This window comes from Pelophylax lessonae (genome assembly GCF_965119305.1).
Source record: "Pelophylax lessonae genome assembly, chromosome: 9".
NCBI classification, from domain to species: Eukaryota; Metazoa; Chordata; class Amphibia; order Anura; family Ranidae; genus Pelophylax; species Pelophylax lessonae.
In genome coordinates this window covers 265,166,839-265,188,939 of record NC_138776.1, presented here as the reverse complement: position 1 = coordinate 265,188,939, position 22,101 = coordinate 265,166,839, and the positions used below count along the sequence as shown (strand labels likewise).

Genomic DNA, 22,101 nt, shown 5'->3' with positions numbered 1-22,101 from the left:
CCACATCATAATCCCCCCCCCCCCCCCACCAAATGATTTAGACCAGTGCACAAAGCAAGGTCCATAAAGACATGGATGAGTACGTTTGGGGTGGAGGAACTAGACTGGTCCTGACCTCAACCCGATAGAACACCTTTGGGATGAATTAGAGCGAAGACTGCAAGCCAGGCCTTCTCATCCATCAGTGCCTGACCACACTAATGCGCTTCTGGAAGAATGGTGAAACATTCCCATAGACACACTCCTAAACCTTGTGGACAGCCTTCCCAGAAGAGTTGAAGCTGTTAAAGCTGCATAGGGTGGGCTAACTCAATATTGAACCCTACGGACTAAGACTGGGATGCCATTAAAGTTCATGTGCGTGTAAAGGCAGGCGTCCCAATACTTTTGGTAATATAGTGAATATATTCATCTGTATCATATTTAAAACAAAAAAAAAACAGTGTTGATTTCCATTTTTATTTTATAAAACGAAGAAATGTTACATCACAAAAGGACATATATATCACTTTCAGCCAGCAGATGGCACAATCATTGAACTAGTTAAGCTTGCTGTATTATCTGATCTCACTTGCTGTTCATTCACAAGCAATATGGATCCCGTCTCCCACAACAAGCTTCTGCTGAAGTGTTGGGTAGACCGGACTACGCTTCTACTGGAATGGGTTCTCTTACTTCTCTCTGTGTTTTCTGAGGTGTATATCAAGGTGTGCTTCTTCCCAGCGTGAGATCTCTGATGTATGGCAAAATATGATTCATATAGAAGACATTTCCCGCACTTGAGGCACCAACTTCGCCTTAAGGGTTACGTGAGATTTGTAATGATTGAAAAGATGGGTCTTCTGCGTAAAACATTTCCCACACTCATGACAGGAATATGGCTTCTCCCCCGTATGGATTCTCATATGTCTTTCGAGATCTGCTTTCCATAGAAAGCTTTTCCCGCACTCCGAGCAGGAATGCGGCTTTTCACCCCTGTGGTATTTCAGATGCACGGCGAGATTGGATTTACGCAAGAAACATTTCCCGCAATCGGGGCAGGAATATGGCTTCTCCCCCGTGTGGGACCTCTGATGTATAGTGAGATCTATTTTATATACAAAACTCTTATCACACTCAGAGCAAGAAAAAGGCTTCTCCTTCGTGTGGCATCTCTGATGTGCGGAATAATTGGACTTCCGCGAAAAACCTTTCCCGCACTCAGAACAGGAATACGGCTTCTCCCCCGTGTGAGACATCCAATGTGTGATCAGTTGTGATTTATGAAGAAAACCTTTCCCACACTCAGGACAGGAATGTAGAGCTTCGCCCGTGTGCAATCTCTGATGCGCAGCCAGAATGGACTTCTGTGGAAAACATTTCCCGCACTCTGGACAGGAATGCAGCTCCTCACCCGTGTGCAGCCTCTGATGCGCAGAAAGATTGGACTTCCGCGAAAAACATTTCCCGCAATCGGTACAGGAATGCGGCTTCTCACCCTTGTGAGATCCCTCGTGCCTGAGCAGTGCAGATTTATGAAGAAAAAATTTCCCGCACTCAGGACAGGAATGAATGTTCTCCCCACTGTGGAATCTCTGATGTAGAGAAAGACTGATTTCAGAGCCTAAGCTTTCCCCACATTCAGTACAGGAAAACTTCTCCTGAATTCCGACACCATCCCTCACTGTATGAGGTTGCTCAGAGTCAGAAGAGTTTGATGGTCTATCCACACTGTGAAGTCCACCATCCATAGGAGAGGACATTGTCTTTTCCCATACACAATCCTCATCTTCCAATTTATAATCTAGTGAAGAGGTGAAATAATTCCTTGAGGATTTCTTGATGGTGTTTCCTGGAAAAATATAAGGATATCAATGTAAGAGGATTTGTTCACCTAAACTAGGATGTCACCTGGTTCAAGTAGAATTGAATGAACAGATATTTTCTGCATACGTCCCAACCAACCTCTTCCCCTTTTACTGGTGGAAAAACACCTTTGGACCTCCTCCCAGATTCATACATAGCTTAAAAAAGACAAGTACATCAAGTTCAGCCAATAAATACATTTAAAAAATTTTGAACTTTCATATAAAGAACCCTATACCGGCAGTCGATGCAAGCGAAGGTTTAAAAAAATCTTACCAACGCATGGTCTAAGTTGTTTCAATGGTGCTTTAGTCACCTTTAACAGAGCTCAACTCTTTGAGGACACATGGATGTAAGCCATCCGTATTAGGTGCTTTATTCACCTTTAACAGAGTGCAAGTCTTTCAGCACAAATGGGTTTAAGCCACTTGGTTCAGGTGCTTTATTCACCTTCAACAGAGCTCAACTCTTTCAGGACACATGGGTGTAAGCCTCCGGGTCCAGGTGCTTCATTCACCTTCAACAGAGCTCAACTCTTTCAGGACACATGGGTGTAAGCCTCCGGGTCCAGGTGCTTCATTCACCTTCAACAGAGCTCAACTCTTTGAGGACACATGGGTTTACGCCTCCTGGTTCAGGTGCTTTATTCACCTTCAACAGAGCTCAACTCTTTGAGGACACATGAATCTAAACCATCTGGATTAGGTGCTTTATTCACCTTTAAAGAACAAACAAACATTTTCCTGCGCTCGGGTGGTATGTAATGAAGGATAAGTGTTCTTATTTGGTCTTGGTATGCACCGCTCTAGGTCTTGCTGCCCCCCCAGGACCAAGGGTATCCAAAATACACTGAAAGACAACAACAAAAGAAGGGCACACCGACCTCGTGCATTACCACTAGAAAAGGTTTATTACGATCCAAGGACAACATACATTATACTCACAAACGAGTGATGATATAGCACATAAAACACAATGGAACCGGTCGTCACCAAAATAATCAGGAAACCCCTGTACTGGATGAAGTGCTGGTGTCAGCAACTGTATGGCTGGGCTGACACGTTTCGAGGGAGGACTCGAGTAGCATGTTTTGGCTCTGAGGAAGAGGGTCCTCCCTCGAAACGCATCAGCCCAGCCAGACAGTTGCTGACACCAGCAGGTCATCCAGTACAGGGGTTCCCTGGTTATTTTGGAGACGACCGGTTCCATTGTGTTTTATGTGCTTTATCATCACTTGTTTGTGAGTATAATGTATGTTGTCTTTGGATCGTAGTAAACCTTTTTTAGTGGTAATGCACGAGGTCGGTGCACCCTTCTTTTGTTGTTGTCTTTATTCACCTTTAACAGAGCGCAAGTCTTTCAGCACACATGGGTGTAAGCCATCTGGTCCAGGTGCTTCATTCACCTTCAACAGAGCTCAACTCTTTGAGGATACATGGATGTAAGCCTTCTGGTTCGGGTGTTTTATTCACCTTCAACAGAGCTCAACTCTTTGAGGACACATGGGTGTAAGCCGTCTGGTCCAGGAGCTTTATTTTCTCTTTAATAGAGTGCAACTCTTTGAGGACACATGAGTGTAAGACTTCTGGTTCAGCTGCTTTATTCACCTTTAAGACAACAAAAAAAGTAGGGCGCACCGACCTTGTGCATTACCACTAAAAAGTTTTATTAAGATCCAAAGACAACACATATTATACTCAAAAACAAGTGATATGAGACATAAAAACTTTGAGTAGCACATTTTGGCTCTGAGGAAGAGGGTCCTCCCTCGAAAACGCGTCAGCCCAGCCACACAGTTGCTGACACGGTCACGTCATCCAGTACAGGGGTACCCTGAAAACTTTGGAGATGACCGCTTCCATTGTGTTTTTATGTGTCATATCATCACTCGTTTGTGAGTATAATATGTGTTGTCTTTGGATCTTAATAACCTTTTTTAGTGGTAATGCACAAGGTCAGTGCGCCCTTCTTTTGTTGTTGTTGTCATCGTCTTTTAGTGTACTTTGGATACCCTTGGTCCAGAAGGAGCAGCAAGACCTTAAGCGGTGCAAACTAAGACCATATGTAAAAGCATTTATTCTTCATTACACACCACCCGAGCGCAGGAGAATTTTTGTTTTCTTTATTCACCTTTACCAGAGACCAACTCTTTGAAGAGAACATGGGTGGAAGCCAACTGGCTTAGGTTGTTTATTCACCTTCAACAGAGCTCAACTCGTTGAGGACAAATGGGTGTAAGCCTTCTGATCCAGGTGCTTTATTCACTTTTAACAGAGCTCAACTCTTTGAGGACACATGGGTGTAAACCATCTGGTTCAGGTGTTTTATTAACCTTCAACAGAGCTCAACTCTAAGGACACACAGGTGTAATGCCCCATACACACGTGCAGATTATCTGCAGACTTTTGTCTGCAGACTTACCAAAACCATATAATATGAGGTCAAACCTAAACACTTTCAATTTGTATGCAATCCGGCAGGCCCTTGCACTACATAGAAAAGGTAAGTCTGCAGACAAAAGTCTGCAGATAATCTGCACGTGTGTATGGGGCATAAGTCTCCTTGTCCAGAAGCTTTATTTACCTTTACTAGAGCGTAACTTTTTGAGGACACATGGGTGTAACCCTTCTGGGTCCAGGTACTTTATTCACCTTTACCAGAGCACAAATCTTTCAGCACACATGGGTGTAAGCCACCTGGTCCATCATTTTTAACAGAAGAATATATTATGGCTCACCTGTGCTGATCTCTGTAGGAGTGTCCTCCTCTATAAATGTCCTCATAATTCCAGCCTCCTCCGTATATTGCTGATCATCCCCGATATACGTCTCTTCTATTTCATCCTCAACTTTTATGATAATCAGATCTTCAACCTAAACCAACAGAATGGCAGAAAATAACATCTGTAACATAGAAGTATTTATGATGTGAGATCACATAGAAAATATCACCTTGTAGAGTCCACACATCGTCTCCACATGTCAGAGTGTCCAATCACTTCATGTTCCCGACCCTCAACTCCACCCACCTGATGATGGTGGGGGATGGTGTGACCTTCCTGTGTGGAATCCCGGGAATACAGAAGACGGGGACATCTCTCTGGTGGGTTTTTGGTATTAGGTGGCTCCATTATAATGTCCTTGTAGATATCCTTGTGTCCTTTAGAAATCTCCTTCATCACTCCATACTCCTCATCCTCCTCTATATACTCTTCTTTAACGACAATATTATAATTCCCGAGGTTTCCATTCTGAATATAAAAAAAAAAAAAAAAAAACATTCATTGTAGCAAACAAGCATGTATATAAATCATAACTACAAATTATTAGTAATCATCTACCTGATGATGGTTAGGGATGGTGTGACCTTCCTGTGTGGAATCCCGGGAATACAGAGGACGGGGACATCTCTCTGGTGGGTTCCCATTACTGGATCCATCTGTAGGAAACACACACACTGACTGAATACATTGTTTCTATGTGTTTATCAGATGATGGGGGATCTAGGTGGACCCTCCGTACTGCTCTCTCCTTTACAATAAAGTCTCCTCTTACCCGGTGATGTGAGGGGCGGCTGATTCTCCATCATGACGTCCTTGTAGAGATCCTTGTGTCCTTCTAAATACTCCCACTCCTCCATGGAGAAATAGACAGTGACATCCTGACACCTTATAGGAACCTGACACACACAATGATACAGTCACCATCCAGACACATCCCTTGTCTGTTACTGGATAATGTCCCAGAATTCCCAGCACCGCTCACCTCTCCTGTCAGCAGCTCCATCATCTTCTTGGTGACTTCTAGAATCTTCTGCATGTTGTGTCTCTCAGGTTTTAGGGAGTCACATGGAGGCACTGTGATGGTCATATGATCACCTGACTTCAGGAGAGGAAATCTCTGTATTGGAGAACCAATAGGAATATCGTGTTAGAATCCCAGAATCCTCCTAATCTCTCCGGTCAGGTCTGTGTTTTATTAATAGAGATAAGAGTGATGTCATAAGTAAAAAGAGTAAACTTGTGCGCTAAAATGGGGTAAGCGACCCGATGAATATTATAAATGAGAAACTAGTGATGGACGTGGAACTCCTCCAAGCTAGCAGCTGATTTTGATAGTGTCCCCACGTATCACAATGTAAAAAGTAAGTAAAAATCAGCGCTATACTCTCAATGAGGGGGACCACTCGTTTTACCTACAACCGATGATCTCAAAGACTGTGGATAACATAAATTACATAATGAATAATTGTGTAGGTGTGTAGGTGGATGACTAATCAAAATAGTGCAGAATAAGAAAAGAAAATTGGTGGAGAAAAAAAAAATCTTCAAAACTTCATCAAATTGTGAACAATCTCCTGAACCCAGATCATAAAGCTTTTCCCCCTTTGAGAAAGCTACGGGTGTTCGTAGCGCAACGCGTCAGGGATAAGCCGTATTGACGTCACTTCCGGTCTTCGGCCGAGACCGGAAGCTTCGGATCTCACCGCATCGGTGGCTAAATTGGAGATTGTCTGCACGCTTTGATCTGCTGCTTTACACAGGGAGACACTTATGTGGACCGAGTTGAAATTACTTAATCCATAACAACCGGAGGATAGTATGTAAATCCATAACAGCTGGAGGATAATATATACACGTCAGAAGATAGTGAGGAGCCTGGAGATTTATACTCAACACTCTTTTTGAGTGTTGTGGAGGTGAGCGGCCACTGCACTCGGTGTCGGATTGTGAGCTCACCGGGACACACTCACTTTGATTTGATGTGTTTGAAAATTTAGTTCACCTTTTAAATCACACTGGAAGATATCACCCTATATCTAGCGGCACTTTGCACCTTATGAATTCATTTTTTGGACTATCACTACCTTAGAGTTATTTCATGGACTATCTGTGCATGTCTGATTTAGCTCTTTTGCACTGTTTTTGAATTGTTTATATTCACTTTATACCGCCAATTGCACGATTTTATTTTATTTATTGATGTGCATCATTTATATGAGTAGCAAGTATTCACTTATTATTGTTTTTTTTTTTGCCGGTCAATTGTGTTTGTTTATGATCATGCAGATCTGGGTTCAGGAGATTGTTCACAATTTGATGAAGTTTTGAAGATTTTTTTTTTCTCCACCAATTTTCTTTTCTTATTCTGCACTATTTTGATTAGTCATCCACCTACACACCTACACAATTATTCATTATGTAATTTATGTTATCCACAGTCTTTGAGATCATCGGTTGTAGGTAAAACGAGTGGTCCCCCTCATTGAGAGTATAGCGCTGATTTTTACTTACTTTTTAAGAGTGATGTCATGTGATCTCCCAGAATCCCCCTCACCTCTCCGGTTAGGTCTGTGTTTTATTAATAGAGATAAGAGTGATGTCATGTGACCTCCCAGAATCCTCCTCACCTCTCCGGTCAGGTCTGTGTTTTACTAATAGAGATAAGAGTGATGTCATGTGATCTCCCAGAATCCTCCTCACCTCTCCGGTCAGGTCTGTGTTTTATTAATAGAGATAAGAGTGATGTCATGTGACCTCCCAGAATCCTCCTCACCTCTCCAGTGTAACGTTAAAAAACCCTATCTCGTGAAAATTCCCTACCCTCGTCACTTCCGGTGCACATACGTCATGGAACAGCTGAGCAGCTTACCATTGCGCATGCTCATATCTGCGGAGGGTAGGGAATTTTCACGGGGTAATGATGTGTAACGTTACACCGCATCAGCTGTTGCCGCGGGTACATTTAATCATCTCCGCTGCCACATTAAATCATCTCCGCTCCTACCCCTGTCACTTCCCTGATCTCGGCTCCTAAATGTAAAAGCGGCGGGTGTATGAAAATATAAATCACGGCGATCTCGGCTCCGTGATTTATATTTTCATAGACCCGCCGCTGCTTTTACATTTAGTAGCCGAGATCAGGGAAGTCACTGGGGTAGGAGCGGAGATGATTTCATGTGGCAGCGGAGATGATTTCATGTACCCGCGGCAACAGCTGATGCGGTGTAACGTTAGAAAACCCTACCCCGTGAGAATTCCCTACCCTCTGGAGCTGTGAGCATGCGCAGTGGGAAGTGGCTCAGCTGTTCCATGACGTATGTGAAGAGGAAGTGACGAGGGTAGGGAATTTTCATGGGTAGGGTTTTTTCACGGAACACCGGTCAGGTTTGTGTCTTATTAATCTTATTAATAGAGATAAGAGTGATGTCATGTGACCTCCCAGAATCCTCCTCACCTCTCCAGTCAGGTCTGTGTTTTATTATTAGAGATAAGAGTGATGTCATGTGACCTCCCAGAATCCTCCTCACCTCTCCGGTCAGGTCTGTGTTTTATTAATAGAAATAAGAGTGATGTCATGTGACCTCCCAGAATCCTCCTCACCTCTCCAGTCAGCAGGTAGATGATCTCCAGGGTGAGGTTTAGTATCCTCTCAGTCATGTGACTCCGGTCTTCCTCCATCTTCATTGATGTGGTCATGTGACCTATACAAGTTTCTCTGTTTTTGAGAATTATCTGAATAGCAACAGAAAAATAAATGGGGATGAAAAAGTACTCAACAAGTCTCTGGTCGTTGGGTTCAGACGGGGCTCCAAGATTTCACAGTCTTACAATGGCAATTGACCCTTTACAACCAGCTAATTAAGGTCTCTGCTTATCAGTGTTATGGCTTTTTCGGGATCCTACTAATGGTTTTTCACAACATCAAATTAACCATTCACGAAATTCAAAACCAAGGAACGTTTAATTACTGCCCATTGACAGGTGTCTAGAGACCACCAAGTAGGGTTTATGTTACCGTTGAATGGTTTGCTTATTATTTTCGAGAAATAAGGATTATACCGAACGCAACCCAATTCTTCCCTTCTCCCAACTCAGTTCGGGGGTCATCAGACCTCCATATCTTTACGATGGGAGGTTGCTTAGAAGAAATAGAAAATAATATCTTATTACAGTACCTCCTCTGCTGCCAGTTCCAGCAATGTCTCCTCTCTGTTTCCTCCCGACTCACCTCTAGCCTGAATTTCCTGTCTGTAGCTGACATCACTTCCTGTCTTCCATAGAGACTTCCTGTCTGGGTAGAAGTGAGATTACCACATTGTGGAGCTCAGAGGAACTGCAGCCCCATGAAACGTCTCGTAGTGTGAAAGAGGTTGTAAACCCTCTTGTATAACTTTTACCTATAGGTAAGCCTATATTAAGGCTTACCTATAGGTGCTATAAATATCTCCCAAACTTGCACCGTTTAGGAGATATTTACAGCGCAAACTGCCGATGACGTCATCGGCGCAGGCGCTCTGAGGGAACGGCCACCCGTGCCGTTCCTTCAGAGCTCAGTGCCGTGAACGGCGGCTCCCGCGCGCATGCGCGGGAGTGATGTAATCGCGCCTCCCGCCAATCAGATGGCCGGAGGACGCAAACCCGGAAGCGGGACGGCAGGACATGTCGCCGTCCTATCGCTGAGGTGGCGGCACGGCGGGGGCTTCGTTTTAAGGTAAGTACTACATAATGAGCTAGTATGCGATGCATACTAGCTCATTATGCCTTTCTCTTTACAGGGCTTTTTTTTTCTCTGTTTTTTTTTTTTACTTTACTTCCTCTTGAACACGGGCTTGTGCTGTGTGTGTAGGTGTACTGTATATCCTTATAGATGGGATCATCTCCACTCCCACCAAGGGGGGGGGGAGAAATATATTTTACTGCCTAGTCCAGGGGTCTTCAAACTATGGCCCTCCGGTTGTTCAGGAACTACAATTCCCATCATGCCTAGTCATGTCTGTGAACGTCAGAGTTTTACAATGCCTCATGGGATGTGTAGTTCAGCAACAGCTGGAGGGCTGTAGTTTGAGGATCCCTTGCCCTAGTCAATGTGACAAATATAATTATATCAGGGTTTTATTGTACAGAGCTGTGCACATCAACCAAAAAACGGGGGTGATCCCTCTTCTTAGAAGAGATCCGGTTACACCCATTTTAGTATCATATGAAAATAATAAAATATTTCTTATGACTAGGGATGAGCCGAACGTACCCTGGCTCAGTTTGAGGCCCAATAGCCTGCGACCTACGAGTGTTCCTGCAGTCAGCACCTCGCCAAAACTCTGCACAGAATCCTGGGACCTGCGGGATGTGGACCTGCTGGAATAGCAGCCAAAATCCCAGGACTGTCTGTGGCACTTGGCATCAATGGCAAGGCCGTGTCCACAATACAAAACGTTTCTTGGGGCTTCAGTTCCTCCGAGCTCCACAAGGTGTTGATCTCACGTCTACCCAGACAGGAAGTCTCTATGGAAGACAGGGAGGGATGTCAGGTACAGACAGGAAGTGATGTCAGGTATAAATAGGAAGATCGGGTGACAGTTGAGTCAGGAGGAATTAGAGAGGAGACATAGCTGGAAGTGGCAGCAGAGGAGGTAATAAGATCTTATTTTATATTTACACCCAGTAACCGCCCCCGTCATGTTCCATCCTCTTCCTCCATAGTCACTGTGATTTAGTGAGCGATGTTTGAGTTGTGTGTGTTGCCTTTATTATTTCGAGGGCGACATTAAAAACAAAATGGATCCATGAAATCCTTGAATTATCAAGCTTAGCCATAGGCGAAGCCTTAAAGCTGAACAATATGTTACAGAACAGCACGATTTTCACAGACAGCCTCAGTGCCAGCGTATTCTGGTAGCGCTCATTTGGCTGTGGAATTGAGTTTTTCGCACCCCACGAAGTTATAAATATAGGAAGAAGTTAACAGATTTCTCACAGTTTGGGCCCCTTCTTTTGCCTCGTACACACAGGAATTTTCAGCCAACGTCCGATCGGACGATTTTTGGCTTGTTAGTATGATGCTTTCGACAACCGACTCCGACTTTTCGGCCGAAAAAAATCTGGTGTGCAGGCTATAAAATTTTTGTTGGCCGTCAACACAACGCCCGATTTTCCGTCAGTCAATACAGATTTCGGCAGACAAAAATCTGATGAGCAAGACTGGGCATGCTCAGGGAAGAAAAAACACACGGAAAGTAAACCAGCACATGACATCACTTCTGAAGTAGATTTTTGTTGGCCGAGAAAATTCGTGTGCAGTCTAGGCACATTCCAACCAACAAAACACCACTCTGGACAAAAGTCGGACGATCGGTCGGCCTATAATCTTTGCGTGTGTACAAGGCATTACAGGAAGTGACCTGGCAGATCCTCTTTTATAGGGTGGGTGAAGTGGACTAATGTATACCTCAGAGAAGGAAGAAGTAGGTACGGACGGTGGAACAATGTTTGGTTTCTGCACGTGGGCTTCACCTGCCATGGCCCATGGCCTTAAGACCCCCAACACTCAACACTGGCCTGAAGACCAAAAAATATGAAAGTGTAACACGGGGGGTCGTTAGCTGTAGTGGTAGATGCGTTTTTCAAGGCATTCACGTCAGTCAGCACTTTGGTTTTATGGCATGGCAGCCCATTTTTTATATTAAAAGGCATAAGGAAAGTCCATAACATATAGGGTTACCCACGTGGGGGTTCTTCTACAGTCAAAATATAATAAACAGGAAATGCTAGCCCACCTGGCTCTTAAGCTCTCGCTCAGCTTTTCAGTTGCAGTACCTCTGCTCTTTATGCTGGTCCCCAGACCATGAATTCTCTGAAGCTGACAGCTTCACTCTGGCCTCATTCCTCGGGCCGTCACCTGTCTCTTGCAGACACACCTGGGAGCTCTGAGGTCTTCCTAAACCTTCATTATAAGGGCTGCGTGCACCTGAGCACACACCCTGCTGGTCACCCACAAAACATGGACACAGGGTTGGAGATTCCATCCCACCCAAGACACTATGAAATCTCCAAACTACAGAGCCCCATCCATGTATGCAAAAGCAGTTTTCTCCATTGCACATCTTCGCCCTGTAGTCCTGCATGGAGTCAACGATCTCGATCTGTCACAAAAGCCAAAAACAGAGAAAATTCCCAGCTCAACTCACCAACCAGTCTGCTTACCAGTCGAATTACCCTGTCTAACAGTATGCGTTAAAAACAGGGGTTTAGTTAGCACACATTTGCAAACGCATGCGTAAGCTGCAAGGCCCCTTCACGACACCTGGTATTACTTGCAGTCCTAACCCTACTAATTTATAAGAGTCTCCCCAATGGAAGCACATGTATTTTTTTTTTTTTTTTTTGAAAATTCTTTTTATTGGTTTTGAAAAAAACAGCATACAAAACCGAGCCATTGGGCATTACCTGGCTCAACAACAAAAAAAAAAAAAAAAAAAAGAAAAGAAAAGGCAAAATAAAATATAAAACACACAGCAACAAAAAAATAGGCAAAAACAACCCCAGACAAGGCTGCACCCAACTGCTACTACATAAGGGCGCTCAACCCACAAGGATCCCGGTGACAGGAGCAATCCGTTCACTGTGTGAAGGTCCAGCAGTCCAGTAGGATAACAGAGTACAAAGTCCACTGCATGTGGGGGAAACAATTGGCACTGTTAATTACAATTAGGGTCCCTGAGTCGACACAGCGGAGCCCTCTGTGTCATTAGTAGTGTCACCAGACTCCAACCAGATGTCCCACACCTTCGAGAATTTTTTCGGGCAGCCCCTGTTAACGTAGGTCGCTTTGTAAAGTGGGATTACTGAGTTCACTAGGGATTTCCACGAGGAAATGGTGGGTGCAGCAGGCTTCCGCCAGTGGAGAACCACCAATTTCCTAGCGTAAAACAATAAAAGACCTAAAAGAGTGCGAGCCGCTACTGAGTGGGCCAGATCATTGACAAGTCCCAGGATGCAATACTCAAGCTTTAAAGGCACATGGATGGTGGTCACTCGAGCAACAAAGTCCAGAATCCGGGTCCAGTACGCCACCAAGGGTGGGCAATGCCAAAGCATGTGCGTGTATGTGGGGTCCGGCGCACCGCAGCGCCAGCAGACCGCAGGCGTATCAGGGAAGGCCCTGTGCAGTCTAGTTGGGGTTAGATGAAACCTATGAAGGATTTTAAACTGCACAAGGCGGTCCCTGGTGGCCACCAGGTGGCAGAATGGGTAGTCCCAGACGTCCTCCCAGTCCTCCGCATCCAGGCCTGGAGCCTCGGCCACCCAAAAGGCCTGCAGAGCCTCCAGCCCAGAGTGCACACTAGGGAGCAGGGTGCTATATATGGTAGAGAGCGTTTTTTTCAAAGTCTCGTTTCGGAGAATGGCCTCCAAGTCAGCTAGCGTGAAGTCACAAGGAGAGTCATTAAACTGTTTATAGAAGGCGTGGCGGAGCTGCAGGTACCTGAAAAAGTGGGAATTGGGTAGGGAAAAGTCAGTCTTCAGTTGGTCAAATGTCGCAAGCGTCTCCCCCCGACAAATGTGAGATAGATACAGTATACCCTTGGAGGCCCATACGGAGGGATCCGGGATGGAGAAGAACTCCGGCAACTCTGGATTCATCCACAGGGGGGAATTCGGGGATCGACGACTAGGTCCCAACCGAATGTATGGAGATTGCAGCTTCCATGCCCTGATCACCGCCACCATCGAGACAGTGACAGGGTACGGGGCTTTCGGTCCACGTAGCAACAAGTTGCGTAAGGCCTCATAGGAGCCCAGCAGGGCCGCCTCCAGGGCCACCGCAGCATTAGAGGCATCCCAGATCAGCCAGTTGTGGGCATGCGTCAAAAGTCCCGCCACGAAGTATCGGAAAAAATCCGGGCACGCCAGTCCCCCCCGAGTCCAGGGTCGCTGTAAGATCATCAGTCGAAGTCTAGGAGGGCGAGAACCCCAAATAAAAGAAAGGATGCGAGAATGGAGCCGACGAAAAACGGCCTTCGGTATCCAGACTGGGGAGTGACGAAGTACATATAGGAGAGGGGGCAACAGCTTCATTTTGACCAGGTTAATGCGGCCAATCAGGGTCAAGGGGAGATTAGCCCAGGAGCGCAGCTTAGTCCCAAATTTCAATAGAAGGGGAGATAAATTAAGGTCACAAAAGTCTCGAATGTCGGGGGAGATCACTATGCCCAGATATTTAAGCCTGTCAGTCCAACACAGGGGTAAAGACGGGTCCGCGTGGGCCCGAGCCCCCGCGTCCACCGGAAGGATAAGCGACTTGTCCCAGTTCACTCGCAGGCCAGACAAGGTGGAGAAGGCCGCCAACAGATCCAGGGCCGAACGGAGCGACCGGCCGGGATCCCGGAGGAAAAGGATAATATCATCAGCATAAAGCGCCAACTTTTCCTCCAAGGACCCCACCCGGATCCCCCTGACCGCCCCGGAGCCACGAACAGCCGCCGCCAGAGGCTCGACAGCCAAGGAAAACAAGGCAGGTGAGAGGGGGCACCGCTGGCGGGTGCCCCGCGCAATCGAAAAGGGACAAGACAGCCTCCCCCCCAACTTAATCTGAGCACTGGGGTGGGCATAAAGCATGGCAACCCATTTACGAAAAATAGGGCCAAAGCCAAACGTTTCCAGAACCATCATCATATAGGACCAGTCTACCGAATCAAATGCCTTTTCCAAATCAAGCGCCACCATCACACGTGTACCCTGAGCCTCCGCTGGGACCTGCAAATGAGTAAACACTCTACGTATGTTAATATCAGTGGATTTGCCTGGTGTGAAACCAGTCTGGTCCATGTTGACCAAGTAGGGAAGGACCTTCATCAACCTGGTAGCAAGCAGTTTGGTAAGTATTTTCAGGTCATAATTCAAAAGAGAAATGGGTCTGTAGGCCGAGCACAGAGTGGGGTCCTTCCCAGGTTTATGAATTAAGACTATGTGTGCCAAAGACATGGACTCCGGGAGAGCCCCCAAGTCCAGGCAAGAGGCATATGTCTTTAAGAGCCTAGGAGCTAGTTCGGAGACATACATCTTGTACCAATCCCCCGGCAGGCCATCGGGACCAGGGGTCTTCCCGGGGGGGAGGGAGCGAATAGCCAGCTCAACCTCCTCCAACGTGAAGTCCGCCTCTAGGAGAGCCACATCCTCCGGGGCCAGAGTAGGCAGCGCCAACTCCCCGAGAGACCCCAAGTCCCTACCCCCCGGCGGGGGAGGGTCCGCCCGGTACACACGTTCATAGAAATTACGAAATTCTAGGAGAATATCCGCAGGATCCCGAAGGACACTGCCGTCCGCAGCATGTACAACTGGGACCACCGTTTGGAATCTAGAGTCCGCAGACAAGTTAGCCAGAAGCCTGCCATTTTTATCCCCGGACTCAAATATCCTGGCCCGCAACGACCCCACCTCCGCCTCAGCGGCCGATGACACATGTAGGTGCAGCGCCCTCCGAGCCTGAGCCAGGGAGGAGTACGACTCAGGGGAGGGATCCAAGGCAAACGCTGCCTCGGACTCCGTTACCGCCTCCTCCAAGTCCGTCCTCACCGAGGCGCACTCCACCCGGGCAGCCTTAATAGCGGAGATATAGTCGCCACGAACAGTGGCCTTGAAAGCATCCCAACACACCAAGGCGGATGTGGTGAGGTCGTTAACCTCCCAATACTGGGCAATCTTACCAGACATCCCCTCCACCACCCGTTGATTCTGAAGCCACCCACAGCCCAGCCTCCAGCCGCCCCGCTCACCCGGATCCCCCAGCCGCAGTTGAATCTCGAGTGGCGAGTGATCCGAGAGACCGGCGGGCAAGTAGCTGGCCGACAGCACAAATGGCAGGACTGAGGGGGAGCAGAAAGCAAGATCTATACGGGAGCCAGAGTGATGCGACGAGGACACGTGAGAATAGAACCGATCCTGCGGGTGCTTCCACCTCCACAGTTCTGTAAGCTGTAAAGTCGAGACCCAGGTGAACAGCTCAGAGCAGGATTGGCGATTCACATTCGAGGTGTCCAAGTCACCATCCAGGATACTGTTAAAAATCCCCTGCCACAAAGATGCGCTGGGCCGAGAATTCGGCCAAACGATCATAGATGTGGTATAATACAGCACTAGAAAAGGGTGGGGGGACATACACATTGACAAAAATGAACAGTTTACCCACAATCTCAAGAGCCAGGATAACATATTGACCCTTGGGGTCCGTGATAACCCTCTCGACACGACAGGGCAGGGCCCTATGCACCAAGATGGAGGTCCCCCTAGCATAAGTGGAGTAGGTAGCGTGGAAGGTATGACACACCCAGCGCCTGCGTAGGGCTAATACAGCACTCCCCGTCAGATGAGTTTCCTGGAGGAAGACCACATGCGGTTTAGAGGATTGGAGGTATTTGAATAAAAGAGCACGTTTGAACTTGCTATTAAGGCCCCGCACATTCCAAGATAGCACCTTAATGCGGTCAGCCATAGCAAAGGGAGGGAAAATGGGACAGGAGGGACAGGAACATCGGCGGGGGAGCCAGGGGCCAGGTGAGTAACCAACCACGCCACCCCTCAGTATCAAGTGCAGGGAAGCAGACAGCTCGGACCACGACCCACTGGGAGTCAGCGACACACAGTGAAATAGCACATTGCACAATGAATAGTAGAACACAGCACAGGTATGCAGCCAAAAAAAAAAGAAAAACAGAAAAAAGTGAAAAAAAAACAAGAACACATATAAACCCCTGTCAGCCAGAAAGCAACAGTGCTACAGGCCAACTTCATCCCAAAAACCTAGAAGAAAAAACAGCACACTGTCGACTAGGAAAAATGCCTAGACAATAGTCATCTGGCACTAGGCCAGGAAGGGAGTGTCCGGAGGGCTAACCAGAGGCAAGGCCGGCCGACGGCCTCAACAGTCCTGAGGACCAGCAGTAGCAATCCTGTAGTAAAAGGCAAATAGAGGCTGTCACCAGCCCTGGCTCCAGGGACATATGGGTAAAAAGGGATAACAGCAAAAAATAAGGGAAGAAAAAACTACTCAGGGGCATTGAAGTGGAGGAGAGTCAGAGATCATCTGGGAAGAGGGGGTCCCCGCCATTCACAGTCCAACAAGACAACTCAAAGGGGACACGGAGGGGGGAACAGGGAGTTCAGCCATCACAAGGCCAACAGAGCAGGGACATGGAAGCTCACCGCAGGCTGAGCAACCAAGCATCCGCATCATCAGGAGAATCAAAAAACTTGACAGAGCCAGCATGTTGCACACGGAGTCGGCTGGGGTAGAGCATGGAATACTTGATTTCTTTTTCACGGAGCCTCCGCCGCACATCATTGAAGGTCTTCCTCTTTTTCTGAAGCTCTGCAGAGAAATCAGGGTAGAGATGGACAGCAGCGTTTTCATAAGGCAGAGTGTCATGCTTGCGGGCCTCGCTCAGTATGCGGTCCCTGTCACGATCGTTCAGGAAGCGGACTAAGAAGGGACGAGGGGGGGGCCCCAGGGATCACACGGCCTGTAGGGACTCTATGGGCCCTCTCAACGACATAGGTGGGCGCCAGGTCAGTGAGGTGCAGGAGGTCTTTAAAAAAACGTTCGGCAAAGTCGGCAGGCCTATCCCCTTCAGCCCCTTCAGGCAGGCCCAGGAACCTCACATTATTCCGCCGCTGGCGGTTTTCCGCATCATCCGCCTTGGCCAGTAGCATCTGAACTGTATCTGAACTGTATGCTGGAGGGAGGAAATGGAGGCAGAGTGCTGGGTAGTGAGGTCCTCAGCCGAGGAGATACGCTGTTCAGTGTCCGTGAGCCTCCCCCTGATCTTGTCTAAGTCAGCCCGGATAAGATTACACTCCTCCGCTAAATAATCGATCCTGGCCAATAAGGAGGTCTTACTCTGTTCAATGGCAGACAAAATCATGGCAGTGTCACTTGCCTGGCTCAGGATGGATGCGGATGGAGCAGCAACAGAGTCCGCCGGGAGCTCCATGTTGGTGAGTAGAGCGCGCAGGCCTTCCAAGATGGCGTCCGGAGGCACCGCCGGCGGGGAAGCCGGCTTCTGTTTCGCGGCGGATTTGGACTTCCCGGGCATGTCGGATGTGGCCCACGAGTGTGCCGACCCTCCACCGGACCGGTAAAGGCAGGGAAAACGGGGTTAAGGATGTGCGGTAAGAAGGATTAGTCAGGGTCCCCGGAGCTCCAGGCAGGCACGTCTGGTCCGCTTCACATCCGGTCACGCCCCCGAAGCACATGTATTTTAATGGATAGATAAGGGGCAGGTGGAACTGGAGGTAGCCCAGTCCTCAAAGGGGGAGGGGCACAATGGAAACCCAGCTGGTTTAGGTTAATTTGGTTGGTAAGCAGACTGGTTGGTGAGTTGAGCTGGGAATTTTCTCTGTTTTTGTCTTTCATGCGTTTGCCCTTCCATGTGCTCCTTGCTGTGAAGGCCAGTTATAGATGGGGGAAGGGGCCATTTCTTTGTTACTGGAGTAATATTGTTGGGGGGGGGGGGGACACACTGGACACCTTTGCTGTCATTGTGCTATGTGCTGGGTGTCCATGGTGCCCCTCCCCCTTTAAGGAGGATTGGGCTACCTCCAGGCCCACCTGCTCCTTATCTATCCATTAGAATGTATGTGCTTCCATTGTGAAGACTCTCATAAATTAGTAGGGTTTGGACTGCAGGTAATACAGGGTGCAGTGAAAGGGCCTTGCAGCTTACGCATGGGTTTGCAAATGTGTGCTAACTAAACCCCTGTTTTTAACGCATACTGTTGGACAGGTTAATTTGGTTGGTAAGCAGACTGGTTGGTGAGTTGAGCTGGGAATTTTCTCTGTTTTTGTCTTTCATGCGTTTGCCCTTCCATGTGCTCCTTGCTGTGAAGGCCAGTTATAGATAGGGGCAGGGGCCATTTCTTTGACCTAAAAATATGCCAGAAGATGTGGGTTCTATGGACTATAACATGCAACCTTTATCAGTATTGGGGTCCTGAAAACAAGGTGCATGGGGTAAACCTGGTTGGGAGCTGGAAGTGGCTAGTAGCAAGAGGTCTACCCTTCTAGGCATGGCTAGACATCCTCTTTAAATGGAACACATGTCAGATGACCTGAGCCCCCATGTCTCATGGGCCCCAGGTGCACAGTCAAATCATCTGAGCCATAGCCTGTGAGCCATACCATGGTGGACCAGGGGGACGGCGTAGTAGTGTTTTAAACCTCCCATCTGTAAAAGTAAGAGCAGATGGTACAAGTTTGCTTTGGGTGAAAATGGGCAAGCGGTTTGGCCCCTCAGTAGCTCTACTGAAACAGATACACTATATTACCAAAAGTATTGGGACGCCTGCCTTTACACGCACATGAACTTTTATAGCATCCCAGTCTTAGTCCGTAGGGTTCAATATTGAGTTGGCCCGCCCTTTGCAGCTATAACAGCTTCAACTCTTCTGGGAAGGCTGTCCACAAGGTTTAGGGGTGTGCCTATGGGATTGTTTGACCATTCTTCTAGATTTATAGCTCCTTCTAGAAGTCATATACTGAAATAGAGTCATTAGGGATGAGCCGAACCTAAGATTATGGTGTTTAGCATGGGGGAACATGACAGCTTCTGGCTGTCAATGGTTGCTAAGGAAGCAGCGGGTGCATTCCTTCACCACATCCTTACCCATCGCTGACATCACCCAGTCCTTGGAATCCCCAGCCACATAACTATATTGTCAAAAGTATTGGGACGCCTGCATTTTACACGCACATGAACTTTAATGGCCTCCCAGTCTTAGTCCGTAGGGTTCAATATTGAGTTGGCCCTCCCTTTGCAGCTATAACAGTTTCAACTCTTCTGGGAAGGCTGTCCACAAGGTTTAGGAGTGTGTCTATGGGAATGTTTGACCATTCTTCTAGAAGCACATTTGTGAAGTCAGGCACTGATGTTGGAAGAGAAGGGCTGGCTCGCAGTTTCCGCTCTAATTCATCCCAAAAGTGTTCTATCGGGTTGAGGTCAAGGCGGCGGGAGGGGGGGGAACGTCCCCTCCCGCTCCTTGTAATGACACCCGAATGACTGCTCAGTCGCATCAGTTGTCATTACAAAAAAGTCAACCGTCGGCTCTAAACAGCAGTACGGGGTGATGCCTTTAGCTGCAGGCATCACCCGATACAAACCCCTGAAGCCGAGGCCGCATAATTGCGTTTCGTCAGCAGGAAGGAGTTAAAGTTCATGTGCGTGTCAAGGCAGGTGTCCCAATACTTTTGATCATTTAGTGTATGTTTTTTAAGCTTTTAGCTGTTGCTGACCAAATATCTATCCAATCTTGGTCTATCAATGTAGAACCAAGTACTTCAGTCTAGTTGGTTTGGCATATAGGGTGGTTTCGTGTGTGGATCTTATTGATTGGATGGAGGATATTAGGCAAGATGAGTGGTGATCAGTACCGCATAGATTTTCAAGTGAGGTAAGAGAGAATATGGAATCAGTGGAATTTTGAGAAAATCTTGAAGTTGTGTAAAGATTTTAAGTCTGAGAATCAGTGGCAGCCATCCATTGGGGGCGCAGGGGCGCCGCCCCCCCATCCATGCACCCGGACCCCTAATCTACATGCAGGGCGTCGGACGCATGGATTCCATTGAGGGTTTTTTTTTTTTTGAAGGACGTGATTAGAGCCAGAGGCTCTAATAGGCTTCAAAAAAGGGTGGGCTATGGTGTGCGGGCTGGAGCTGGTGTGGTCTGGGTGGGGGGGGTATGGTGTGGTCCGTCTGCCGCCCTCCCCGGCCCATGGAGCTCCAGCCACCATTGCTGAGAATCTTGAAAGTCATTAGAGTGCAACCAATGGAATTTGTGAGGGTTATCCATGCCTGGGGGGGGGGGGGAGTATGAATGCAGCCCCTGACCTGTGTGTGGTAATATGATCAGGAGGGGGAGGTCCGTGCTGTATATAAATTCTGTGTGACTGTTCAATAAAGAGAGATTCCAGTACAAGCTAAGTTGTTAGCTAGCTTTGTATGAGGGCGGCTGGGAAAATCTGCTATATACAGTATGTTGATGTCTGCAAGGAAGCCGTATACTGACGGAAGACCATAAACACAGTGTGGGTCAGCGGTTCCGTTATAATATCTTTCTCAAGTTTGTAGAAACAATTTGGTCAACTGATGGTCCCTGATGAAGCAACCAATGAACAGTATGTTCTGTGAAACACGTTGGACCGCCTAAATATGTTCCTCAACATACTTGGCAATCATAGTTTCTATTGATGCTGATGGAACCTCGGTCTTTATATGTATATTCTCTTTATGAGGAATTTTAACTTTGTATTATGAATAAATTTGATTTTTTTTATCATATTAAGTTATGGTGTTCACCAATTTCAACTCTACGTCCTTTAAAGTCCTGTTGTTTGAAGTGAGATATAGGAAGGTCAACCTTGGGCTTTCCTTGTCCTCTCCTTGCTTTTATGGTTTTACAGTACATTTGTGGATGTGGATAGTTGTCTTTAGAACTGATATACAGTATCTCACAAAAGTGAGTACACCCCCTCACATTTTGTAAATATTTTATTCTATCTTTTCATGTGACAACACTGAAGGAATGATACTTTGCTACAATGTAAAGTAGTGAGTGTACAGCTTGTATAACAGTGTAAATTTACTGTCCTCTCAAAATAGCTCAACACACAGCCATTAATGTCTAAACCGCTGGCAACAAAAGTGAGTACACCCCTAAGTGAAAATGTCCAAATTGGGCCCAAAGTGTCAATATTTTGTGTGGCCACCATTATTTTCCAGCACTGCCTTAACCCTCTTGGGCATGGAGTTCACCAGAGCTTCACAGGTTGTCACTGGAGTCCTCTTCCCCTCCTCCATGATGACATCACAGAGCTGGTGGATGTTAGAGACCTTGCGCTCCTCCACCTTCCATTTGAGGATGCCCCACAGATACTCAATAGGGTTTAGGTCTGGAGACATGCTTGGCCAGTCCATCACTTTTACCCTCAGCCTCTTTAGCAAGGCAGTGGTTGTCTTGGAGGTGTGTTTGGGGTTGCTATCATGTTGGAATACTGCCCTGCAGCCCAGTCTCTGAAGGGAGGGGATCATGCTCTGCTTCAGTATGTCACAGTACATGTTGGCATTCATGGTTCCCTCAATGAACTGTAGCTTCCCTCACATTTTTGTAAATTTCTGTGTACTCACTGTTGCTGATTTTTTTCTTATATACAGTGTATATATATACAGTGGGTACGGAAAGTATTCAGACCCCCTTAAATTTTTCACTCTTTGTTATATTGCAGCCATTTGCTAAAATCATTTAAGTTCATTCTTCTTCCTCATGAATGTACACATAGCACCCCATACTGACAGAAAAACACAGAATTGTTGACATTGTTGCAGATTTATTAAAAAAGAAAAACTGAAATATCACATGGTCCTAAGTATTCAGACCCTTTGCTGTGACACTCATATATTTAACTCAGGTGCTTTCCATTCCTTCTGATCA

General features: G+C 47.0%; 3 protein-coding genes across 3 annotated transcripts in view; 1 reads left to right on the top strand and 2 right to left on the bottom strand.

The window, feature by feature from the left end:
• The window catches only part of LOC309562750 (uncharacterized protein), a 253,710-nt gene that overhangs the window by 59,408 nt on the left and 172,201 nt on the right, over nt 1–22,101 (top strand). The window lies entirely within an intron of this gene.
• LOC309564444 (uncharacterized protein) overlaps nt 1–22,101 on the bottom strand; it is a gene marked incomplete at both ends in the record, with an annotated part of 110,381 nt that overhangs the window by 12,500 nt on the left and 75,780 nt on the right. Inside the window, 2 exons of the mRNA XM_082269074.1 lie at nt 12,887–13,106; nt 14,682–15,595. Of these exons, the coding sequence (XP_082125200.1) occupies nt 12,887–13,106; nt 14,682–15,595 (1,134 nt within the window). The remainder of the gene's footprint in view (nt 1–12,886; nt 13,107–14,681; nt 15,596–22,101) is intronic.
• On the bottom strand, nt 713–5,093 carry LOC309562746 (uncharacterized protein). Its single transcript, XM_082267035.1, has 3 exons — nt 4,874–5,093; nt 4,583–4,718; nt 713–1,831 (listed from the first exon to the last, which is right to left on the bottom strand). The coding sequence occupies exons 1-3, from the start codon at nt 5,021–5,023 to the stop codon at nt 756–758; spliced, it is 1,362 nt and encodes a 453-aa protein (XP_082123161.1). The 5' UTR covers nt 5,024–5,093; the 3' UTR covers nt 713–755.

What these genes read in the sequence shown, in the direction of transcription:
- LOC309562746 (XM_082267035.1), bottom strand. Translation starts at nt 5,023, where the DNA reads ATGAAGGAGATTTCTAAAGGACACAAGGATATCTACAAGGACATTATA. An exon ending in CCATCCCCCACCATCATCAG is followed by an intron (nt 4,719 to 4,873) that starts GTGGGTGGAGTT and finishes CTGTTGGTTTAG; the next exon opens with GTTGAAGATCTGATTATCAT. An exon ending in TCCTACAGAGATCAGCACAG is followed by an intron (nt 1,832 to 4,582) that starts GTGAGCCATAAT and finishes ATATTTTTCCAG; the next exon opens with GAAACACCATCAAGAAATCC.